The following is a 25,372-nucleotide window of genomic DNA, read 5'->3' as shown; positions in this document are numbered from 1 at the left end:
GGAAGCTGTATACTGTTTTGTGTTTGCAGGGAGTCTAAGCAATGAGCAGCAGTTACTTCTTGTTCTTCTGAAACGCCTGTTAGGAAGGCAGAATGTTTCTTTTAAAATAAACAATAGTAAAACAATTAAAAGAGGTTCCCTATAAAGTTGTTACCTTTCTGTAATATTTTACTGCCATTAATACTCCTGTGAAAGGGAATGGGGCCACTCACTGGCAGGTTTCCTGGCTGAGTGAAACTCTCATCTGCTTACTGGGGAAAAAAAAAGTAGCAAACCTTGCTAATTAATGTTAATGTCAGTCTTATGTACAGATGTAAGTGTATAGCTCCCATGGAAACTACATAGCTCATTTCCCTTCATGCCCATAGTTCTTGTGTATCTTTATTTTCCACCTCCACCATTTTTTCTTCTAACCCTTTTTTTTCTGAAACTTTGACTTTAAATGCAGGCAGGTGATGATTTTCACAAACTGTATTTTATTTTGGTGTGGGTTGGAATGAGAGAACTGGAAGTTAATGCCACCTTAAGCCCAAAATAAAATGGTAAGCAAATATGCTGAATTTCAGAATTTCACAGCAGATTCTTCTTGTTCTACTGTAATCAGTTACAATTAAACGTTTTTCTGTACTCCTCAAAATAGCAAACCAGTGGCCTTAACAAGTAGCATTATTGGCATTCTGTGCCAGTCTGAGTTACCTCCATTGCGGGCCAATCTTGCAGGCTGCCTGTTGCAGAATCGGAGAGATGCGCTTAGCTGGGCTTGGAATGCTGTATGGCTTTTCTGGGGCGTAGCATCCCGGTTTCCTTTCATAGTGCTGCAGACGACAGGACTATGGAAGCCCTGTCTGTTTCTGTTACTGGAGTACGAAGTTCTGCTTTGCTGTGTTCTTACGCAATCCAGTCGTACTCCAGATTCTGCAGTATTGTATTGCTGTTTATTAATGCATAAGTGGCAAAGGATAGATTTTAGGAGTGGTACCAAAGCCAAGGAAATGTGGCAAGCACTTTTTAAGTAGCGTTGTGGTTAGTCAGGATTTTGCCTTCAAGCCTGAGCAAGACAAAGTTAACATCCCAAGCCAGTTGGTTCCGTGTCGGAGGGCGTGAGTCAGCGTTTCCGTCCATAGCTGTTTGGTCAATTGAGGACAAATATTTGGCATTTCAAAGTGAGTATTTATATGTGTCTGAATGCGATTTCAGACTTGCTGTGTCACAAAGGCTCTGATCGGGCTGATAGTTCCCAGTCCTTGCAGATAGTTAACCTCAGGCAGAGCCTTCCGCAAGGGGAGTACGTGTGCCCATGCTGTCTCCTAACCTTTTGGGCTGGCAGTGGGTGCTGATACTGAACCTGAATTTGAGTAATGGTAGATTGTCTTTGCTTAACTTCCTCTGTTTTAATGTTTCGCATTTGGCCATCTTGCTGTCGTCAGGACGTTTGAGGACTATGTTTGGATGGAGACTGTGTTCAAACATATCAGGCCACCACGTTCACAGAGTAAACATTCAAAGTGAACCATATGAAAGTACACTTCTTGCTTCTGTGTGTGTGAGCACAACATGTTTCATTTCAACATTTCTACTTAAAATCACTGTTTTTTAAAAGAAGAGTCAAAGTATTTGCATGGGCCCTCAAAAACAGCGTTTAGATTAAGCCATTTTGGAAAAAGAATAAAAATGGAGTGTACCGATTGTAATACCAAATATACTTGTTCTTGGAATATCAGTGATCTTGTAAAAATGCTAAGGCAATTAAGAAGTTACTTTAGACCTCGATATTGAACAGTGTTCTATTTGAAAAAAAAATACGCTTTTTTTGCAGTGACTATAAAGGCTTTTTCCTTCTGTCTTTGGAGTTAGTGTCTGTCTCCTGTTGATTAGACGGGAGCAGTGGTTTTTTTAGTGGTGTTGCCAATCCTAGTAAGTCAGGCTCCTATGAAAGTTGTTTGTAACACTGTGCTATTTCTTCTACAGCGGTAGCTTTGATTCTGCTATTGGATCATCTGGATGTTACTGGTTTTTAGAAGAGATTTAAAGGAGAGTTGCCTAAATTGGAAGAAGGGGGTGACTTTTTGTGAGGCACCTGTCTTTTAGCAAGAAACTATTATTTCTTAATTACTTATGTCAGGATTTCTTCATACATAGGTTAGTAAATAGTTTATAATGCAGCTCTGGAGATCTTGGTTTGTTCTGTGCTCTTGCAAAATGTACACGTCACTACATCTGCAAGACTCCTATGGATAGCATTTCTAAAAATGCGCAAGTCTCATGTTAAAAAAATACCCATGGCATGGAGGAGTCTTGATTTTGTTTTTAAATCTTCGTAAGTCACTGGTGAGATTTGTAGGTCCCAAGTCATAAGAAATAGTAATTTGAAAAGCCTTACAAAGCAAAGGCTTACGAAGTGACATTGAGTTGAAGTCCTGTTCTGCAAAGACTTGTGCTTGCCTTTGAGACCAGGAGTGTTTCTGTTGAAGCCAGCGAAGCAGCTTCCATGATCGAAGTTAAACAGAAGCACAGCTCTGTGCAGGGTGTCAGCTATCTGCTTAGAGGTTTTAGAGGTGCGTTAATGAAATGCTTTTACAGGGTTGGCTCTCTGTGCCCTCCAGTGATGGAAAGCAACTGTGAGCAAAAGTGAAGCCTGGGTTGCGCCATTTGCATTTCATCCCCAGAATGGCACAAAGCACCCAAAGAATTCCAGTGTTTCTGATTTGGCATATGGTCAACATGTAGTTGAAGATTTTTTTTTAATTATTTTTGGGTAGCAAAATACAAGAAAAGAATTAGTTTAGTGAAGTTGCTCCTGCATGTAGAAAGATTGCCCTGCAAAGAAAAGCTTTGTAAATACTTCATGTATCTCTAGTTTTCACTCAGAGGCACAACATGTTGATATAATGCATAAGTTGTATTCTAGCCTGAGAAATACATTTGAAATTATCTGTGCACTTTCTGCCTGATAATACTCCATTTTATTGGTGTTACGGATAGTACTGTCAGGATTCCTCAGGAGCAAGGATCAAAGAAAATGAAGGTAGTATATTCAATGGGTTTGGGGTTTTTTACTTTATGTGGTGCACTGAGTTAAAACGGTAGGGTTTGATTCTCAAGTTGTACTTAGGCCCCTTGCACTCTTAAGGTAACCCTCTGAGGCACCTGAGTGAGACGTGTATAAACCAACATGCATCTCCCCTGGTCAGCGGCATACGAGCGAGCTTTGCTGTGTCAGAAGGGCCCAAGATGCCACTACGTCTGGTTGCCGATACCTGCCAGCGCTGGCCTACAAGATTTGTCAGTAGGGCCTGCGTTTAGTGCTTGCCCACTTCTTTCGGTTCACATCTCACAGTCATAACGTTTAACCTTTTATTTGATATATTACAGTGTTTGACACAAGGCGTTATGTATAGCTGAACCAAACCTTTTGTTTCATCTATTTTGGTTTATCGTTTAGAAGACATGCAATATCTGCCAGATGCTGCTTCCTAACCAGTGCAGTTTTGCATCACACCAGAGAATTCATCAGCATAAATCTCCATACACGTGTCCTGAATGTGGAGCAATCTGCAGATCTGTCCACTTCCAGACTCATGTCACTAAGAACTGCCTGCATTATACCCGAAGAGTTGGTTTTCGGTCAGTATAATGATTACTTTTGTTGTCAATTTATGTATAATTTATGCTTTTAAAAGTAATTTTCCATTTTCATAAGCATTGTTTGTAGAGTACAGCTTCATGGGTTTACGGTTGTCATGGCAACAATGCTATTAGTACTACACATTTTGGAATAAATACCACGTTAGGATTCTGCTTTGTTTTGGGCATTCGCTTATGTATGTTATTAAATCAGAATATTAGCTAATCTCATCCAGCCATAAAATGTCAGATTCAGGACTTCACAGTGAATAAGGTCTGGAGAATTCAGATGTATTTTCTTAATTTCAGGTTCTTAAAAAAAACCTTTTCCGTTTTTTCAAAACAGGGAATTTTAGATTGTTCTCTCTGGTAGAACAGTCATTTTCAGGATTTACTGCCAGAATTTATCATTGAGATGCTGATGGGCATACTGCATCTATCTGGCTGCTCACTTTTCTCTGGGTTGTCAAGATTCCTCAGCTTTACATCGCTTGAAAACCACCTTTCTGAACCAAACAGCCTGGTCTTTTGGTTCTTCTTTGTTGCTCTGCAGTTTCCCTTTTAGTCTTATGTTTCCCTGTGATGGCAACTCACTGAGAAAATGGGGATCAGAGGCATTTCACAGAAATGTTAAGTTTTGAAAGGCTTGAAAAAATGTTTTATCTTAGAATTTTACTTGTGCTGAATGGCAGGCAGCACAGCAAGAGCTCAGAAGGGCGACCCGTACAGCCGAGCTTTGCTCAGCACTCCTGCAATTTCCAGTTCACCCTGTCTGACTGGAGAAGGGTGATTTAAAATCTTACCAGTAGGCAGCTTCTTCCCCCTTACGGTACCACCAGTTTATTTGCTAGGATGGCTGTGAAATCTCTCACTAAGGGAAGAAAGCATTTTTACTGCATCAAACCAACTGCTGTGGCAATCTGTTTTCAGACTGAATCCATGGCCTGACACAACTTCCAGCTCTTCGTGCTTCTTTGGGTTCTTCTCCGTTATTCTTTCCTCCCAAGCAGTAGTCTGTCTTGTCCTAAATTTCTTAGATCTGCTACCTCCACTCTACTTCCCTTCCCTGTAGTCTGTGTCTCTTGGGTTTGTACACAGAATCATCTTCAGGGACTCCTGGCCTGCACCAGTAACACCAGAAGACTCATAAATCCTTCACTTTGAATCTAAACTGAAGTTACAAAACTTTTGACATGTGTCATAAACGTCTCATGTCACACTAAGTCAAAATTTCTGTATATGGTGAGACTAAACCAAAAATACCCAGGCAAAGAAAAGCAGTATCTGGGAAAGTTAATGTCTTCCCTCTTAGGCTCCTCGGCATCTCCTTATGGCCATGGTGCGTTCGCTTGAGGAACAGCACAACCTGTCTTGCCTTTCCAAAGGACCCCTGTGAGGGAGTTCAGTTTGATTTCAGCGATCTAGGCTAGTTGCCTGAACTAAATCAGCTAAAAATTTCAACCTTAAGTTTAATTGCATCCTTCCAAGTTGAAAACAAGACAGCTGCTATAGCAGTCCAAGAAAGGACAGCTTGGTCCCTAAGAGCTGTTTTAAAATGCAATGGTGGATGCTGAGAATAAAGTCCAGACAGGATGGGATGGGGAGGCGAGAGATCTGACCCCGCTCTCTCGAGGTGACACCTTCTATCTGTTAATGAGAGGGTCATGCTTTGTACCGCTACGAAGAGATGTTCATCTCGGTATAAGCAGAGGAGATCTTAACAGACCCAAAAAAGACAAGGACGTTTACTTTAGAAAATGCAATGGTAAGCAGAGACCAGAGAGATATAAACTTGATTAATAGCATTAAGAATGTAAATTAAGTGCTCAGAAAAGAAATGATATTTCATTAAACTCAAAGGTGATACATTTTAAAAGGAAAACGGGATTCTTGAATGCAATGTATAACTATTTCCTGCTTTATTGCTATCATCAGGGCATTAAAACAGTATCAAAAAGCTGATTTGACATTTCTATGACAACAATCATGCTGCCATGATAGATGCCAAAATTAAAACTTTGGAAGGGTAGAGGCTGCCTATGTTTAAATTGTAGAATTCTTACTGCAAAATACTAGTCAATAAGAAATTTGTTCCTTTGACAGGTTATTTTGTAATTGCTTATTGCAGCATGTTCTTGCACTTAGTATCATCTAGTACTGGAAATGTATGGCACTAGAGGGGACCATTGTGTATAGAAATTCTTATGTACTAATATTAATTCAATTTTTTTAATAATTTCATTTTAGAAATGATGCGGAAAGGTCACAAATTTTCAACACAGCGGAAGTATGTTTTTGAAAAATATTTTCAGAATTCCAATCCGATAGATTGATCTGATTGTAGAGATTCGGTTTAGTTGTCCTCCTGAGTTTAAATTACTCTTTGTTTTGGTTTTAAATCCAAGTGCTGATTTGATTACCTGTGCACAAAATCATTACCCGTGTGTCTTCATTAAATCTAAACAAGGGAAATGGTGGAAATGCTTTCCTTACTGGTTCTCCATTTTGGTGGTAGTTTTAAATTGCTGTGGCGTACCTGGTACAATCCACTGCATGTGCTCAAAATGCATTTTGTAAAATCTCTTCACGTATTTGCAGAGGTTTAAGCATTCTTTTTACAATCAATAGAATATTCCTCTGTCAGCCCTCCTGTCTGTTTTGTTGTAATGCCGTAAAAACATGTTCTGACTTCGTATCTCTTAGAATTTTCAAACTAAATTTGGGAGATTCCTTTTTTCTTACTTCCTGATACGCAAATCTCTGTTTATGTTGATTCTTACTGGGTTGTTTAAATTGACAGAATAACGTAGTTTTATCCGGTTGTATGTATATGTTTTATCTCTTCCACTTGCTTGAAAATCCGTGTTGATTCCATTTCTTTCAGTGCTGCTTTGGGCGAGGCTGAACTGACTCTTTTCCACTCTTTTTGCAGCTGCGTGCATTGCAATGTTGTATACTCTGATGTGGCGGCACTCAAGTCTCACATTCAAGGTTCTCACTGTGAAGTCTTTTACAAGTGTCCTATCTGTCCCATGGCATTTAAATCTGCTCCCAGCACACACTCCCATGCCTATACACAACACCCGGGTATCAAGATAGGCGAACCAAAGTAAGCAAAATTAATCTTCTACTGCACTTGCCTGCATTTTAATAACTTGTGAAATTGCGTTGTGTCGGGTGCTTATATTCTTAAAAGTCGCGTGCTGTACCACCAGCAGTTTGTCATCCTGTTGGTAACCTGTGGAGTTCGTGTCATGTTTTCATGAGCTTTCAGCTGGCAGTTTATTTGGCAAAGGTTAAATTTCCATGAGCATAGCAATAGCGGTTCTTTAAACACCACGCGCAGCAGGAGAGGAACACAGTAATTACAGAAATGACTGGGACAGGCAGCTAGTGTGTTGCTCGTTCTTGGTTTTTAATCTCCTTGGCTCATCTGCATTTTTACTGTGAATTAAGATAATGTCATTCCAAAAAGAACTGCTAGGACTCATCAGGACTTACGCAGTGATTTTCATAACATCTGGTTGAAAAGGTGGGAAAAAGTGATTTTTTTTTTTTTTTTTCTGTTGCATGCTCACAGGCAGTCATCTGGGTGAATTCGGAAACTTGGTTCTTTCAGTTCCACCGGTTCAGAGGGGCCAGGGTGTGTACCTGTGAGATGGTTGTGGCAGTGGCAGTTGTGGTCTCTGGGCGGACCTCGGGCGCTTCTCACGGGCTGCGGCCGCCTGCAGTGCCCTGTTGTGTTGGTCAGGCAGCCGCTCGCTTGCTGGGCGGTGTTCTTCCTGCAGGATCTGTTCTTCTCTTTCTGTCTACTAGGGTTTTATTCATGAAAGCCGTAGGTTTTGGAAGTGGTGAGTTAGGTTTTTGCTTCCCGAAGACGGTCGTGTCTCAAGGAGAGCAATTCCAGCGTGTTACTGAGTGAGAGGCCTTTAAGCCATTTCCAGCCTTGCCCCTCCAAATCAAAACAGATGCATTTATAGAGCTGTTTACATAAGCTTTTTTCTGATACGTAATCTCTTTTTTCTGGATTAAAGCAGAACTGACTCGTTCTGTAGCTAGGAAAGTTGTGCATAGACACGGTGGTTTCCTGACAATGGTAGCACAGGGCACAATTAGGAACTCGGCTGCAGGGTCTTTGTTTTAAAGGTGTGAACATTCAAGGCCTCCGCTGAAGCCGGTGGGAGCTGCAGGTACCGATGCATGTGAAAATCAGGCTTCAAATCTCATCAGTCTTAGCGTGATGCCTTCTCTTTGCAGGTCTTTTTCTTCTGCCTTCTTTCTCCTCTGTTGGTAGGAGTGCAGTACTGAGGGGAAATACTCGGGTGTTTAACGCCATGTTGTTTCTCTGGAGTGTGCAGAGCACACCGGTACATTTTAACAACTTGCAGACTCAAGAAAATAGAAGGCAGACGAGAGAAACAAGGTACCATGTAGTGTAATAACCAGATTTCAGAACAATTTGGTTTATCACTGTTTCTTCTAACATAGTAACAGGAGATTTATTCTTTAAGGTGTTTAAACCTACGTTAAAGCAAAATGGCAACAAACTTAGCGTGTCGGATACCAAATTAAGGCATTTCCACCCAGTGAGAAATGATACCTTGTTTTAATTCAGGATGGTATCTTCAGTGAGAGGCTCTGAAATACCAACATTTAATCTGAAAGTTGTTTCAGATTCCCATAATTTTCATTAGAGAAAACCGAAAGGTCAAGATCACCATTTGTGTAAGATACTTCACATATGAAAAGTGCAGAAGATTCCTTGAGTTGCACTTGGGTCTGCTGAACTGTTTCTGATCAACTTCGTGAATTAAGTATTTTGCATTAGTTTTCTTTCCATATAGATGTGCTTATAATTGTATTCTTTTGGGAATTTATTTTGATTATAAAAAGACTAAAAAAATTTTATGAAGTGCTATTGTATTGTAATAAATCATAGAATTCATAGTTGAGTGCTCCTCTTAAGACGTGATGTTTTCTTTAAATTTGCCAGTTTTAATCAAGATGCTGGCAAAAATGCATGCAGAGTGATTAGTAGGATTTTCCCAGTCTTAGTGCTCAGAGTTCTTTGCTTCCATTCCACAAGCATCTGCAGGCAGTGCGGTGTTGCCCCCAACGCTCTGGACGCTCGCATTAGCTGCTCTTTCACCCTTTAGTAAGGTCTATTTCAACCTATCGGGATGTGTGGTTTCCGTAGAATTAACTATATGTGTTTCTGCTACTTGCTAGCAATTTAAAAAGAAAATGGTTTTGTTGTTTAAATTAATGGTTTTGTTGTTTAGATTAGTTGGTTTCTGAGGATATTTCTTGCATATCTTGGTCAAGTTGGCATCAAATGTTTGTGACATTGCTCAAATTCTGGTTTATCTGCTGTAATGTTCTGCGTTAAAATCGCAGAACAGCCCAGGTTGGAAGGGACCTCGACAGACCATCAGGTCCAGCCTTTCGTGGGAAAGGGAGCCAAGCCGAGATGATCTAGCACCCCGTCCAACCGCATCTGGAAAGCCTCCAGTGATGGGGACTCCACCACGCCCCTGGGGAGGTCATTCCAGTGAATTACTGTTCTCACTGTAAAACATTTCTTTCTTGTGTCAAGATGAAATCTCTCCTGGTTTGTACCTGTTGCCCCTTGTCTTCTCCATGTGGCTCCTTGTGAAGAGAGACCCTCTCTTTTCTTTGTAGCTGCCCTTTAAGTACTGGAGCACTGTGGTGAGGTTCCCCCTGAGCCTTCTCCAGGGAGAAGAGACCCAACTCCTTCAGTCTTTCCTCACAGGGCAGGTTCTCCAGCCCTTTGATCATCTTCATGGCCCTCCTTTGGACCCTCTCCAGTCTGTCCATGTCTTTCTTGAGTTGTGGGGAGCAGTGGTCCAGGTGTGGCCTGAGCAGTGCTGAGTAGAGCTGCCGAGCGCTGTTATATTTGAGGAAATACATTCACATTTGAGCCAGCTGCTGCTGCTGGATTATCTGTATCCTGTTACCCAGCATCTACGTTGCAGATGGCTGGTGTATGTTTTGAAAGCTTCACCAATTCATTACTGAAAGAAGGAATGTAGCATGGTCATATAACACTACAGATATGACTATGTAAGCTCAGTTAAGTTTTTGTCCTTTTGAAGTAAAAATTTTAAATTAAAAGGAGGTTACGGGAGCCTTCCGTGTTTGGAAATGGGGAGCTTTCGAGTTTTCACAGCGTGTATAAAAGGTGCCTGACCCTTGAATGTGAGTTTCAAACCTCACCTGGTGGGAGATGTTGCTGGCTTCAAGGTGTTCCTCTGGGCGCCGCAGAGCGCAGCCAGAACCACGGCCCCGCGTGTCAGGGTGGCTGGGAGGATTTAATTGCTGTTCTGTACATGGGCTGAGGCCAGCCCGGTCCTGAGGGACTCTCTGCTGGTTCCCACTTTCTTCTTTACAGGAACTGGGCTCGCTGGGTAAATGGCTGCATGCCTCCAGCATTTACTGGAACTGCATAATTTACAATTACATTACAAATGGTTGTTTCAGAACAGATACAGTAAAATATTTGGTGTATGAAAAATGAGCTTATGTGCAGTGATTTTCAGTGGGGTGAATCTAGATCATTTTAATTATAGGGAAATGGATGGCTCTCTTGTCTTTCAACTTTGTGAAGCTCTCTTCTGTAGCATGCCTAGCTGGTTTTTGTGGGAAACCAATGGTTATATGTTTTTCTTCTTTTCAGTAAACAGTGTAACTTCATAGGAACGACACTAAGATATTTTTCATGGCTGATCTCTTCTTGGATACTGGAGAAATTCTTATCTATCAAGCCAGATTGTGGTTGTATACTGTATTATCGGTACAAAGTATATTATCCCGCAAGTACCATTTTTTTATGTGATACAAAAGTACTTTCCTGTGAGAGAACATATGTATTTAAGCTAAGCTAATATGTGAATTTGTTAACCCCATTTTTGGAAAGTGGAAGAGCGCCTGTACCGTGCCCGTTTTGGCGCGCACCATGGGGTGGGGGCAGTTTCTGGGTATCACCCGGGCGATGTGACCAGTGGAACCTCCTCCCTGCCTCGGGTGTCTCATTGGGCTGAGGGGGCTGTAAGCTGTGTCCTGGCTGAGCATCCCTGCCTTGAAGTTTTGGACAGGGCTTTGAGCTGTGACATGTTAAATGCTGCAGGTGCACACCAACCAGCATACTCGGTTTGCACGTGCTTAGGATGGAAAACCATGCTTTTGAAGGCGCCTGAGAGAAGTGCTCGAAGTGGGTATAGCCAGAACTCATACTGTTAGTTACGTTGCTGTGAATTTAACCAAGTACAGTCTTTTCTCAGAGACCTGTCTGAAATTCGCATGTCTGCCAGATAGTTCTTGTGCTTCTGTGAAAACAGAGTAAAGTCTTTTAGCTTACATAGAAAATACATTTTCATATGTGATAAATTCAGAAAGATGTCAGACTTTTCTGTAGCAGATTTGCTTTCTCCTGTCAGCACTCGCGAGTGTTTCGCTGCCCAGGGATGTGGCCGCTAAGGGCTTGGGAAGGGCATTGCTAGCAGGTCGAGGGGGGTGATCCTTCCTCCCCCCTACAGCACTGCCGTACTGGACCCAGCACTGGGTCCCCAGTGCGAGAGAGACGTGGACATACTGGAGCAAGTCCAGCAAAGGGCCACTGCGATGAATAAGGGACTGAAGCATCTCTTATGTAAGGAGAAGCTGAGGGAGCTGGGACTGTTCATCCTGGAGAGCAGAAGGCTCAGGAGGACCTTACCAACATGTGTAAATCCCGTATGGGAAGGCATGAACAACAGGGAGCCAGGCTCTTCTCCATGGTGCCCAGAGACAAGACAAGAGGCAATGGGCACAAACTGAAACCCATGAATTTCCCCCTGGGCACAAGAAGTCACTTTTTTACTGTGATGGTGGTCAAACACTGGAACGGGTCACCCAGAGGCTGTGGAGTCTCAGTCTGCAGAGACATTCAAAACCCGGCTGGAGACGGTCCTGGGCAGCCTGCTCTGGCTGACCCTGCTTGAGCAGGGCTTGGACCAAGGACCTCAGAAAGCTCCCTTCCAACCTCGGCGGTTCTGTAGTCTTCTGTTCCTTACTTTAGATACAATGAGAATCTGAAGCATATGGTAGATCATAGTTTATTTGATTAAATTATGTAACCCTGCAATGATAAATTTATATACTACAGACCTGAAATCGTTCCAGCTGAGATCACTGTCAAGTTCCACCACGGATGATAAAGCAGGTTTTCTAATTCCTCATGTCTAATTTTATTTGCAAGATACGGTTCTAATGGAAATATACATCATGAAATAATCAGAGAATTATTTTTAATTCTGCCAGTCTCTATTTACATCTTGCTAACCCAGAACACTGTAACTTCACTCGTCTCCCTCTAGCACCTGGCCATGGGATCAGCTGCTCGGCAGCACGCACCAAGGCGCTGGGATTCTGGATGTTAGCAGCGGGGTGTGAGCAATGAGCCAGAAGGGTGAAAATCGCCCCGCCAGGGAGAAGGCTGCGATAGTCTTGTGCCTCAGCTTGTTTGCCTGCTCAGTTAGCAATCAGGCTTGGTGCCTCCTGACTTGTGGACAAAGTTGCTGATGGGGATGTAAGATAGTATCGTAAGAGACAGAACATAAGGGGCAGAAGAAAAGTATTCATTGCCCCAGGATTAGGGAATGTGTGTGGTTAGTACCGACTCTCAAGCAGATTCACTACAGAACTGCAGCAAGTATTTTTTTGAGGAGACTCTGGGTTTTTTCTTGGGTGGAGTGAAGAGAGCTGACAGTAGAATCTCTGCTTTAAATTATCGCTAGCTGCTCTGCTGAGGTGGCACCAAGACGGTGGAGCGTGCTTAGATGCTCAGTAGCTCTGTGTGCTGTGGCCAAGGGAAACGATCCCTTGCATCGTGGATCCTTTGGCTCTTTCTACCCTTTGAGCTTGAACAGCTCGTCCCCCAGGGCGTGCCTGTATCAGCCCTGTGCCTGGGGAGGTTCACATTCTGTTCCTGCCCGCGCTCCATTCGCCTGACTGCTGGGGTGGTGATCCATTGACGCTTTTCCCCCAGAAGTTGTCCCTTATGATCTCAGTTAAACCTATTGGTAAGGTACGTGGGTTTGTATTGATGTGAGGTATGAGACAAAACTGCATTTTAGGAACCTGGGGTTTCTTTCTTCCTAATTATTATCAAGAAGCATGTCCTTCTCTTTAACACCTTTCATACAGGAATTATTCAAGAAGTTAGGATTCTGAAGGGGCAGAGATCAGTAATAATGTGACAAACTAAATACTTGTTTTGAATAATGTTCAAGATGCTTCATGGGCAGTAATGTGGGGGGTCAGAGGATGGGGAGGGGGCTCCCCTTTCTCAGTACCCCATGCTCACCCAGAGCAGCGAGCAGGCACAGGATGTTGTCCCATGGAGAGGGTTGGCCACAGAAAGCACTACAATAGCCTGTAGGTCGTCAGAGGAGGATGCGTGAATAAATACATTTATCTTAGCACATGTAAGAAGCTGGGACCACTTGATAGACCACAAAAATGTTATTTTTCATAGTTGAACAATGTAGTATTGATGATAATTGCTTAGAGGGATATAGAAAGGACTTGAAACACTTGTGTGGATAATGGGAACATTCAGCATTCTAGCAAGCAGGGTTTGTTGGTTGTTTTGGGGTTTTTTAAAATGAGAAGTCATTTTTTAGGACCGAGATCAACCAGTACTTGATGGGGTTAGGAGGACTGCTTCCTCAGAGGAAGCGCCTGTCGTTGTACCAGAACCTGTCGCTGGGTTTCTTTTATTTTAGCTGAACTTTTTCTGCAGTGCTACCCCTGGCAATGGCTAGTGGGTTAGAGCTCTCTTTCATCTGATGATCGATAGCAAATGCCTTTGTTAGTTTTCTTTCATGTGTCATTTCCTTTTGTTCATTTCCCAAGTTAAAAAGTGGTGTTTCTGGAGGAATAGAACTGCTTACTATTTACCAGCAGGTACATTGAAGGGTTGCAGTTGGAATGGCTGATCTTATTACTCACCTTTAGTTGCCAGGGAAATCATTCTTAATGCAATCAAATATGCAGATTAGCAAAACCAGCAAGCAAAGTATCAAGTAAATAATTACGTAGAATGCAATTTAAACTGTACTTTTCATTATAAAATCACCAGCAAAATGAAACAAGCGTCAAACTATTGGCATGTAGTATTGTTGCAGCATTTAGATCAGAGGATTATGTTTCTGGTTTCCCTACGGTTTTTCTGTTGCACAGACACTTAACAGGGATCTGCTGAAAATACAACTATGTTCAGATTGTTTAATAACTTTCTTAGCGTTTTGTGATACAGAATTTTGGCTGTCATATTCATTTTCAGGGACCATGCTTTTAGTGTCCAGTACTTCCCTAGTTGTTTGTTAATTGTACATTTCTAAAGCACTTTTGAAGTTATATCCATAGATGCATTGCTTCACCAGTTATACAGCTACTAAAACACCAATAGCTTCTGTTACAATTTTGGCTAGAATATTGCCTGTCGGAATGGGAGATGGCGGTAGCTAATGTCAGAAGTCGCGTGTGCTCCGAGCGGGGCGGCTGTGGTTTTGGTGGTGTCGCTGCGTTGCTTCCATGGGCAGATTCGCAGAGGCCTGGAACTGCAAACCCGGGAAATGCCGTCCTGTGATGTTCCAGCTTCAGAGCATTGACAGAGTCTAGGCTTGGCATTCAGGAAGTTCAAAGCCATGTGCATTGCCAAAAATAAGTTTCTCTGGAAGTGTATTACCAATTATGATCAAATCAATCACCCCCTGGAACATACTGCAACCTGGAGGAGGTATATTGCGTTGTCCTGTAGCGATGATGTGCGTTCAGAAGCTGAAGGCATTTCCCTTTCAGAGTATCCTGAGCAGATGTTGGTGTTATATATGTAACTGGCATATGCTGTTGTTTTCTGGCTTCTTGTTTGCACTTCTTCATGATTTTTATTGTTTCTATTTTTGTGGGGTTTCTACTGCTCCCATATTTTGAAATTGGAGGATGTTTTGGTTTAATTTTAACTTTTTCCAGACAGTGTGAAATGATTGCTTAAACATGTCAGATCGTATCTCTGCTGAGAAAAAAAGTTAACATCGTGATTCGTGCAAACAGATCATCAACATGACTGACATTGTTTATTGTACTTCTGTTTTTAGAATAATATATAAATGCTCTATGTGTGACACTGTGTTTACCCTACAACCTTTGCTCTATCGCCACTTTGATCAGCACATTGAAAACCAGAAGGTGTCTGTTTTCAAGTGTCCAGACTGTTCTCTTCTATATGCACAGAAACAGCTTATGATGGATCATATCAAGGTGTGTAGGCATCTTCTCTTGTTTCGTTCATAGATACCATTTGTCGTGCAATATTTGCTGTGAGAAAATGCTGTAAAAGCACAGAACACCAAGGAGACTGCTGAGAGAGATGTTAATGATTTCAAGAGAGTAATCTGTGAATGATGTTCTCAAATGTTAAAATGTATTTTGTTTCGTCTTCAGTGTCTCTGTGATGCAGTCACTAACTCAGTTTTTCTATATGAATATTGATTTTGGTATGCTAGGAATATCTCGGGGCATTGCATTCAACAGGTCATTTTAGCAAAATAATAATGGGTGTAGTGAAGTCAGTTAGCCCAACCCTAGCAAGCATGGGGCCTGATTTACAGTATTCCAAGTATGATTCCAGTCGCTAGGAGTTGCGAATGCCGGGTGCATTGTAAAATCAAACGTTTGATGTTCAGAAGTCACCAGCAGGAACCAGTATGTTTCTTGAATAGATGCAGAGGTTATTTGCATGTGCGTTTACATACAAACATGAACACATGCATGCTTTGAAAAAGACTTGAAGTGGATTTTCTCACCCTGATAACTAAAGAAGATTTACTGTCATCCTTGCAAGAGCCAGCAGTCCCCTGGCTATAATTTGTTATCTGTGTATTTTAAATATGCTGTGTTACCTTGTTTTATATACCAAATCTGTTATCAGTGCTGCAGTTTCTTATGCTCTGTTATCATGATCTGGTGCCTGGTAACAGCTGAAGTTATTTACACTATTGCAAAGTATTGCAGTCCAGAATGGTAGCACTTAATTCAGTGGGTTTCTCTTGCTGCGACACGTAAGTCTTAGTAAAATTTGTATACAGCACAGTGGAAAGCCAGAAATCTTTCGTGTCTGCTAAAAACATAATTTTGCATTTTAGTCTCAACTATGGCACTTGTAACCTCAGAAGTCTCTGAAGTTGTGTTGAAAACAAGATCACAACTCTTGAAAAAAAAGTTGGTCTTAAAGCCAATGTTAAACTTGAGGAGGAGATAGGGAAGGACTGACCCAAGATGTTCAGAAATATGAGGAATGGGTATTTTCTTTATTTCTCAACTAGGTCATGTTTACTGTAAGAATCCTCTTAGTTTATGCCAGATATCTTAAATGGTCCTCGCATGCAGCAATGCCAAGTCCTATTTTTTGTTTCCTTTGGTCTACTTGTATTGCTTCTTTTTTTCATGAAATAGGCAAATTCCTTATATTACAGTGTATGTCTTATTTACGTAATTAGTTTTTCTTGACTCAAGTATTATTGTAAAAGTATTGTTATATCTGTACCTAACTACTTCTTTAAGACCTGAAAACAACTATTTTAGGAGCATGATCTGACTGTAGTTAGGGCCAGAAGCTGTTCTTGCATAGATTAGGGTTGCTCAGCATCTCCCATGATAAAGATACTTCCAGTTACTTACTATTGGGGCACTAACTCTTTTGGCTTTAGTGTTCCATGCCAATATTTGTACTTTAAACCAGTGGGTTTTTAGCATGTTTCTCTCTAAATAATTCAGACATTTTTGAGAATGAAAGTGGAGGATTAGAACATACATGTGCAGTAACAGTATTGCTGCTTTTATTCAGAATTGCTAGTGCTTTTACATTTGGGATGTGTGTATAGCAGTAGGGACAGCAGCAGCAAAGTACAAATTGGACTTCAGTTAAGGGGGAATGAAAAAAAGCAGTAACAGGGTATAGATAAAAACAGAAAAGGACTTGGGGAGAGGACAAGAGCAGAGCCCAGGCCAGGTGCACAGAAAGTAATTGGTATGGCTAGACATGAACCATCAAGGCAGAGACAACCTGGATGAAAATAGAACAGGAAGGGATAGAAAGAAGCTCAGAAGGAGGTTACTTAAAGCAACAAAAAATAACCTGGAATAATTCCTGCAGATGTGAATGTTTCTTGTTGGTAAAATGTATGTCTCATTTTTCTGTAATGTCTAGCTACAAGTTACAGCCAGTGAGAACAGGGCGCGAAGGTCCGGACTGGAGGTGTAAGACTCCCAGTTCTGCTGGTGAGGTGTGCTGTGATGACTGTGACTCCATGTTATGCTTTAGTGCTTTTTGTTTATTTTCAAATAAGAAATTAAATTTCAAGTATTGCATTTAAAAGACATTTCAAAAGTTGAGCACTAACATCTTCCATGCTGACAAGTTGAGCTGGGATGGAATCTCCAAGTCAATCTTCAGTTGCCTGAAAGTATAGGAACCTCCTTCCCCCCTACCCCGTGCTGCTTTGTTCTTGTCCTGGTGCAGTGGGATACTAAAGGCAACCTCCTCCTTCACTACACAATTTCAGTTTGTTCTTGGAGCCTGTCAGTTGGTCCTGTGTGCTTTCCTTTTTAATAACATTTTAGTTTTTTAAATTACTGGCTTTTCTTTTATAAGTTGTTAAATAGAAGAATATGTTCTACAGATCAGGTTGATATTTGCTGTAGAGCCAGCGGGTAGTCCCAAAAGCCACAGGATTTACAAAAGAACTTCATACTGAAGTATTGCACTGGAGTACCAGATTTGTATTCTAACATTCTCAGAATCAAGAATGTATTGAATGTTTTTTGTTTCTGAGATTGCCTGTGGGAAAAAGAATTATGTTTGGGATGGCTAGACACATCATTCAGGATAGTTATAATAAAGGTCAGTAGATGAAATGATGAGAACATTGTCATTGTAAAGGACAAGTCTTTAGATGTGACAGAGACCTCGGTAGTGGATCCACGTTCAATGGTATGTTAACTCCGGGCTGCAGTTCCCTTTAGTGGCCCAGAACCCCGCCGACTCATTCCTGTTGTGTCCATGTTCATATATGAAACTCAGACTCACAGCCGAAGCCCAGCTCTTCCTGAACTAGTCATCTTTTTGGTAGACTCAGCATGTGCAACTGCCCCCAGAAACTGGGGAAGGAGGAGGTGGAAGAGTTCTTCCCTTCTTACTGGTTGTTTACTTAAAGTCTAGAAATAAATCGGTGAAGAAGGGTCACTACCTAAGAGCTGCAGGGCACTTGGCAACAGCTTGTTAGACACCTCTTAGGTGTCCCCTGGTCTCGGGGACCACATCAGCCCTGCGCACCTTTGCTTCTAAGGACTGTTAGAAACGTAGCCCTAATTAGGGTGCTCATAACCTGAGCATGGAGTAGGACAGGGCTTAACTCAGCCTCAACATAAAATATTAATATATCCCAGACAATATAGTTGCCTGATCTTTCCAGAGTTGCCTTTTCTTGTTTTATTTACCAATGTGCCAAGTCCAAATTTGTCAGTAAAAACATCTCCTCCTTGGAAATCTCTAAGTCACATAGTTTGAGATGGGGATGCTCAACTAATACGTTAGGTAAGTAAAGAGAAGAATTAAAGTACTTCTTGAGCCCTTTTTTCCTCCCTATTAAATAGGAATTTAAACTTCGCCTACAAAGTCTCTTTTTTTTTTTCTTTTTTTTTGATGAAAATATGTAGCCTCTGAAGAAAATGTCTCTTTAGCTATGGGGTATCTGTTAGTGATGCTGACTAGTTTCTCTTAATGCTAGGCCTTGCTTTTACTTAATCATGTTTCTTTAAGTTAAGAACGTGATCTGATAATAGTATTACAAAGTAATACAGACTTCTGATTCAGGGGTCTTTGCATTTTGTCAATGCACTGTATACATCTATGTTAGTTTTGTACTTTTTTGTCTTCTCTTTTATTGTAGTCTATGCATGGAACTTTGAAAAGTGTTGAGGGGCCACCAAACCTGGGGATAAACCTGCCTCTCAGTACTAAACCCACAACTCAGAACTCGGCCAGTCACAACAAAGAGGACACAAAATCTGTCAACGGAACAGAAAAGTTGGAGAAGAAATCTCCTTCTCCCATAAAGAAAGCAGAGCCTAAGAAAGTCGCTAATCCTGGCTGGACGTGTTGGGAGTGTGATAGGCTCTTCACTCAGAGAGACGTTTACATCTCTCACATGAGGAAAGAACATGGAAAGGTAAATTAATAATACTCAATTACAAAAAGTGAATTAAACCAGAAATATGAAGTCTTTTTTTTCCAAACTCGGTTGTGTTTTTGCAAATAATGACTTCTAAGTTCCATCGTTATTCTTCTCCATTCTTGTATCTATTTCGTCTTTCTCTCTTTGGCTGCTTAGTTTTTGTCATTCTCTACATAGTTCTACTAAGAAAATCCACACGCTCTTACTTAATTGCAGGCTTGTTCATCTAGTACCAAAATTTCTTCAAGGTGGGAAGAGTGAAAGATGTTTCAGTGTTTCGTCCCAGTCATCTAATCTGATCCAGGTTCTCATTTCTTCCTTTGTGCTTTCTCAGTTCCCTCGCCCTCTTGAAAATCCATTAACTGTTAGACGCGGGGAATGGAGCCTTGTTTTATTGCTCCAATGAGTGCCAAACAGCATTTCATTTTAAAGGTAGGCTCACGCTAAGGTCGAGCCGTTGCTCTAAGCTTACAGTTGTAGGTTCAGCCAACAAGTAGGCTGAGTTAAACAAGTTATATTTTGTATTTAAACCAGCTGGATTTGAGGTAGCTTGCTTAAAGTGGATTGAAAGTGAAGTGTGGGGATGATGTATTCTCAAGTCAGCAGAAAGGCAGCTTGATGTCCTTGCTGCATCCCATAGCTTTTCCGATTAAATCAAATTTAAAAGACTGGCAGGGAGGCAATAGGGAGACTGATCCCCAGATGGGCCCTTCGTCGCTGCGTTTGAGACAGACCGTAGCAAGCTCTGGCCCGGTGCTGACCCACGGCAGTCGTCTGCTACCAGTCCTGTCCCTTGCCACGTGCTAGCGAAAACGGTCTGGCTCTTCCGTCAGCTGGGAAGCAGGGAATTAAACTAATGTACTGTGCTAATGTAAGAGCAGAACTGGAAGGGGTAACAGACGTATTTTGTCTAAGTGGAGAAGAATCACCCTTCATGAAAATCTGTAGTTTTCAGGTTGCTGATACGCTATAGTAAATGATAGCGTATTTCCAGAGGTTTCTGGGTCCCTTCAAATTACCGTGCTTCTCTCTAAAGCTGTTGTGCAAATTATTTTATTCTGTTTATAAACATTTAATGGAAAAGCTAAAAATGCCAGACTGCTGAGTGTTATCTCTAATTTTCTTATGACAACTTCAAGCAAATGGCACCCCAACCTGACTGACAGGAGACTATCTCCATGTTTCTCCTTGCCTTCAGTAACTCCCACACCATTCTTTCAGCCTTCCTGCTGTAGAGTCCTGTAGCTACATTGCTCTTGGAACAAAACACACAAAACCAAAGGATTATGATTCACAGAACTACTTTTTGTTTTTCCTGGTTCTCCTTTTACAGCTTGAGGGCACGAAAAGTAGACAAACAGCTGAGATCCTGTGGTCTCCATTTGATTTCTTCAGTTGCTTTAAAAGACCATTTTTGCATTTCTGCCCATTGAGGTCACCAAGGAACTGTTAAGTGCTTCAGTGTCAGGCCCAGCAGGTATATTCCTGACACCCCTGCTGGGTAGTGCCTGTAAAGAAACTCCCTAAAGCATGCTGCAGTCCCTGTGGCATGCCTGTGCACTGATACCTGTTTCTGATCCTGTAATCCTGGTACAATCACAGTTTAATTTTCTGTCAAATCAATCTCTTCAGCAGTATATAAACTGTTGGTCAACTCTCTTTTGCCGTTTAGTCCAAATATTAATTCGTCAGTGCTTTACCAGCAAGCAGAACTAAGTTTAAGACCAAGTGCATTTTACTTTGATGCAATTCTTAAAAACAAAACACCGCAGCCTCCCTATGAAACCATCACTTGAGGGTGAACTAGAGAACGACACCCGGTCCCATCACATCTAGGGCAGAGTGGCAGAAGGCATGTAAAATACGGTTAGTCACACACTGGTAATGCTTCAAAATGCTAGTTTTAAATATGTATCTTTCTACCTCTGATGTTTAGTAAGAATGTGCAATGTTACCTCAAGAACAGCTCTTAATATGAAATATTAGATAATTGTTGCACTCAAATACCGGTCCAAAGGCCTCTTTCATTGCTTACCTTTATGTGCTAATTTTTATCCCTTTTCAAGCGGGGTAACGTGGGAGGCATGTATCTATTAAAATGAGTAGAGATCCAACTCCGTGTCTTTCAGCAATGGGTGATAAAGACCAGTTGCTATGTTCCTTCTAGACCTCTCGAAATTTTCGGTAATTGTTAGCTTTCAAAATTACTATATTCTAAACCAAAACTTTTATGGATACGTTTTATTGTGGAGAGACTAGAAATGACCATAAGTTAACCAAGTGTGTGATATGGGTCTAATAATTAATGCAATTAATTCCTAGTCTGTTTTTCTTAAGAATGATAGGCGTGGGTTAAATGCTCTAAAATGATCTGTGCAGAATATCTGTTAAAAACTTTAATTAAGCAATTCATGACCTATTCACATGTCACGTAAGGTACTTGAAGATAATTAGTTTCAAACTTCTAATTGCTGCTTGTGCAGGATCAGAGTGAAAGCCTGGAGCTGTAACCCTTCTTAGCTGATCCCAGGCTGGATTATTCAGAGGTATTACTAGGAGAGGTATTGCCATGTGTGTCCTCTTTGGACAGAGTCTTGAGTTTCCAGACCTTACTGGGAAACGTCTGCACAGACAGACAGACAGATCCACATTTTCTGTATCCTCTTCCTGAGCTGGTTGAAGGTAAGCCAACTGTGGGGTAGGAAAATCTGTAGCCACCTTGGTGTGACTCTGCCTCATCTTAAAAGTGCTGTTTTTAAAAAAAAAAAAAAAATAGTAAATGTTATTAGCCCAGACAAAGAGTGGTTCTAACAAGTCTGTACAGCTCCTGGCTTGAAGCTGGATCACGTATGTCTGCACTCAGCCAGGTAGAAATACGTGTTTCTGTGAAAGGACAGATGTTTTCTAAGCAGGGATTGCTTCACTAATTCTGGCTTGCTGTGCATCTAATTGAACATCCTCTTTCTTCGTGTAAAGACAAGATGCTGTACAACAGGTCCTGCTGCACCTAATTACAGAACTAATTTTTTTAGTTCTTTTGGTTTTGGCTGCCATTGCAGAAACTAATGCATCCAAAATCCCATTTGGGTCTCTATCCAGAATCTTCCCAACAAATTTAGAACGAGTACGTGCTATGGATTGTTACCCCAGGTAGCGCCTCTCATGTTCTGAGAGGGACTGGGTCCTGCTGCTGCTTTTCGGGCCAAGCGCTTGATGCAGCTGCACTGTGCGGTGGCCTCGGCGAAGGTACATGGGCTGCCCTGGTTGAGCATGTATGCACAGCATGGTGCAGGGCTGTTTCTTGATAGAAGCCCTGATAGGACATCACATTTTATTTTATTTTATAAATTCTTCCCAGAGCATTGCAGTCATAAGCATACTGCAAAACCATACTGCAAAATGTATTGATTAAAGCATTAGCATTAATGAGTATGCACTGTGTGTAAACACTGTCAAGTTTTCACCTTTAACAATTTAAGAGCAAAATACGTTGATTTCCTTTTATTTTAATTGGCCTTTAAACGTGAAAGGAAGTCTAGGTTGAATAGTACTGTGCCTCTAACAGCATTATATTGACTAGCCCCAATAAAATTACCATATCATGTTTCCTAATGGGCTGCTTCACATTTGCATGGATGGACCTTTCAAAACCGCTTTTCTTTCCTTCCCCCACGCTCCATGTGATTTTGGTCTTGATAGCGAAAGGTCTCTCGTCTCGCTGTAACAGCTCTTACTCCTTCAGCCATTCCAGGCATCACTTTTTCCTGTGCACAAACCTTCCACCGTTCACTCCAAACTGCAGGAACTGGTAATTGTCAGTAGTGACATCACCTCCGCAGATCTCCCCTGGCTTGTCTGTCGCTGTTCCTGAGCAGCGTGGCCATTAGGGAGAATACGAACATCAACGCAGAGTTCAGCACTGGGAGCACAAATATAGGATGGATGTTTTTCCCTTCCTTAAGCATTTCTGTATGGCTTGAGCTTGTTAGTCTGTAGGATTGAGAATATAATAATAATAATGAATGTTAGGTGCCAGAAAATGACTCTCGTCATACTAAAATGTCCATGTGGATTATTGTACGTCTCCGTTGTTTAGGAATTTGTCACTTCCTCAGAAGGTAAGAATAAGTAAGCCAAACCCTTTATGTTATTCCATAAAGAAAATCTTTGCTATTGAGTACTTTGGAACACAGGGACAGGCCTTGGGTGGATTCTCCAGAAGAGTCAAGAAGCGTTGATCCAAGTTTTTCACTTGGTGTCCTCAGTTGCAATAATAGAATAAAATTATATTATTTGTTTTTTTCAGTTTCCCAAAAAATGCAGGAAAGAGAGTGTTATTGACACTATGGAGGAGAACTATGATCGCTGCTAGAGCAGGAAAAAGCAATCCAAGGAACATGATTTTCCCTCTAGATACCTGACTGTATGAAACTGTCCATCCCTTCGCTTGTACCAGACCAGCAGGCGTAGGCCCTCCCTCGGACTGGAACACTTGAAATCTGGGTCTGTGCAATCCGGATTTCTTTTGGGACGTTCCAGTAAAATCCATTTATTTTTTTAGACCCAGGACATGTTGATTCTGGCAGGAATCATACTGAATGATGAGTGTGGGATCCTGGCCCTGACTGGATTTTTGAAAAATGAACTGGAAAAGTAATCTGGAAAGGTCTTAAATTAGATTTGTTTGCTCAGTCTTTGGATTCGATTTCCAAAATGTTGGTTTGATTTCCTTGTTATTGCCAAAACAGCAAAAAATTGCAGATACGAGCTTGAATGATCCAGCTACCTGTGAAAGGAAGCGGGACGTCTGTTTGGGAATATTTGAATTTCCTAACTGCGGCTAGTCGGGTTGATGAGACAGGCCCTTTGACTGAGTTCCGGGACTGATGGAATTGAAGCGACGGGACCATGTCATTCATTCCTTCTTGGAATAGTCCGCCGTTTTGGAGATGTGATTTCCTCAGATAATAGAGCTCCTGTGGCCATGTTTCGCTGGGATGAAATAGATGGAGACCACTCCACCCTTTTAAGCTTCCTTCTCTTTCTGCTTCCAGTGTAGTATAGCTTTAACATAAACCCCACAGAATTCCCCAAACACGTCCCTCAGGTTGGCATCAGACCGTACCTCGCATCCCTTCATGACTTCTCTGAGCTCTGTTAGTGTGACAGTGTCCGTGATGTTCTGCTCTGGTCCTTGCATGTTCTTCACCCCTCCTTGTAGGTGACTGACAAGCTGTCACTCAGCAACTGCAGACGTAGTTCGGTGATGGGAAGGGAAGGGTTACTTCATAGTGCAAGCAAACCTCTCGCTGTACCGCCTTCCCTGATCCAGAAACAATCGCTGATCTTCCTTGCTGCTTTGGTGGAACAAATTCCCTTCATCCGGTCTGTGACACCAGTTTACAACTGGTGATAGAGGTGTGCGTGTAACTTGTGCTGGCCACGCTGCTTTGGAAGAGGCCCGGGTCCTCTGACTCGCGCAGTGTGCTGTAGGAGCGGTGGGTACTCGAAGATGGTACCAAGGCACTGGTCAGTGAGGCTTCTTTCCAGTTACTGCAGGTTTGACACATGTGCTACTTTTACTACGCTTTTTTAATTAATGTATTTTCCTTCTTTTTTTAAAGCAAATGAAGAAACATCCGTGTCGACAGTGTGACAAATCCTTCAGTTCCTCCCATAGTTTATGTCGTCACAATCGCATCAAGCACAAAGGCATTAGGAAGGTTTATACGTGCTCGTAAGTTCTACTTTTATTTATTTAGAACCAGAGTATAAACCAACAAAATCTGTTGTTGGATGAATTTCTTTTTGTGATTGTATAAAAGCCAGTGTCCCATTCATTCAAATTAATCGGGTATTTAGATACAGAGCCAGGCCAAACTGCTCAGGCTGTCCTGCATGCACAGAACACAGCAGGCTACTGGGAAGGCACGTACCTGAAGCCCGCTGTCTTTCAGGGGCTTTGGCAAGCAAATCTGGAACGTCGCCGAGCTGAGAGTTTGCATGGCTGATAGTTCTACAGAGGTGAACTTGGTTTTCAGTGCTCTCCCAAAGATACAACCTGCTCTTCTAATCTGCCAAAGCCAGTATTCGTGGTATTTTTCTCATAGATAAAACAGTGTGATGTCTAAAAATCCTTAGTGATGTTTAAGTGGCTGGGGAGACGTTACCCAACTTAACAGAAAAGCCACTGTCAATCAGACAGGATACATGACCCAAACTTCCTGTTGTGTCTCTTCATTCCTAGTTTTGTATGTGGAACCGAGTCTGAAAAGGGAGCCGCGAGCTGCAGCCCTTCTCTGTGGCACGGTTTCTCCGGGTATACGACAGGCAGCAAGTGCCTGGTTTTTGCATGCCCTTTGAGCAGAAAGCCTATTGTGGGTCTCTGTCCCCGTTTCAGAACACCTACAGTACTGCCTTTTTTTTTTCTTTTTTCTTTTTTTTTTTTTTTT

At 41.8% G+C, this 25,372-nt stretch overlaps 1 protein-coding gene across 1 annotated transcript in view; it reads left to right on the top strand.

Moving 5' to 3' along the window:
- The window catches only part of ZNF532 (zinc finger protein 532), a 35,862-nt gene that overhangs the window by 5,936 nt on the left and 4,554 nt on the right, over nucleotides 1–25,372 (top strand). Inside the window, 5 exon segments of the mRNA XM_009637393.2 lie at nucleotides 3,443–3,624; nucleotides 6,557–6,733; nucleotides 14,784–14,946; nucleotides 18,636–18,914; nucleotides 24,545–24,657. Coding sequence (XP_009635688.2) covers nucleotides 3,443–3,624; nucleotides 6,557–6,733; nucleotides 14,784–14,946; nucleotides 18,636–18,914; nucleotides 24,545–24,657 — 914 coding nt within the window.

Source organism: Egretta garzetta, unplaced genomic scaffold (assembly GCF_000687185.1).
Source record: "Egretta garzetta isolate BGI_Z169 unplaced genomic scaffold, ASM68718v1 scaffold384, whole genome shotgun sequence".
NCBI lineage: Eukaryota > Metazoa > Chordata > Aves > Pelecaniformes > Ardeidae > Egretta > Egretta garzetta.
This window is presented reverse-complemented; position numbering and strand designations above follow the sequence as displayed.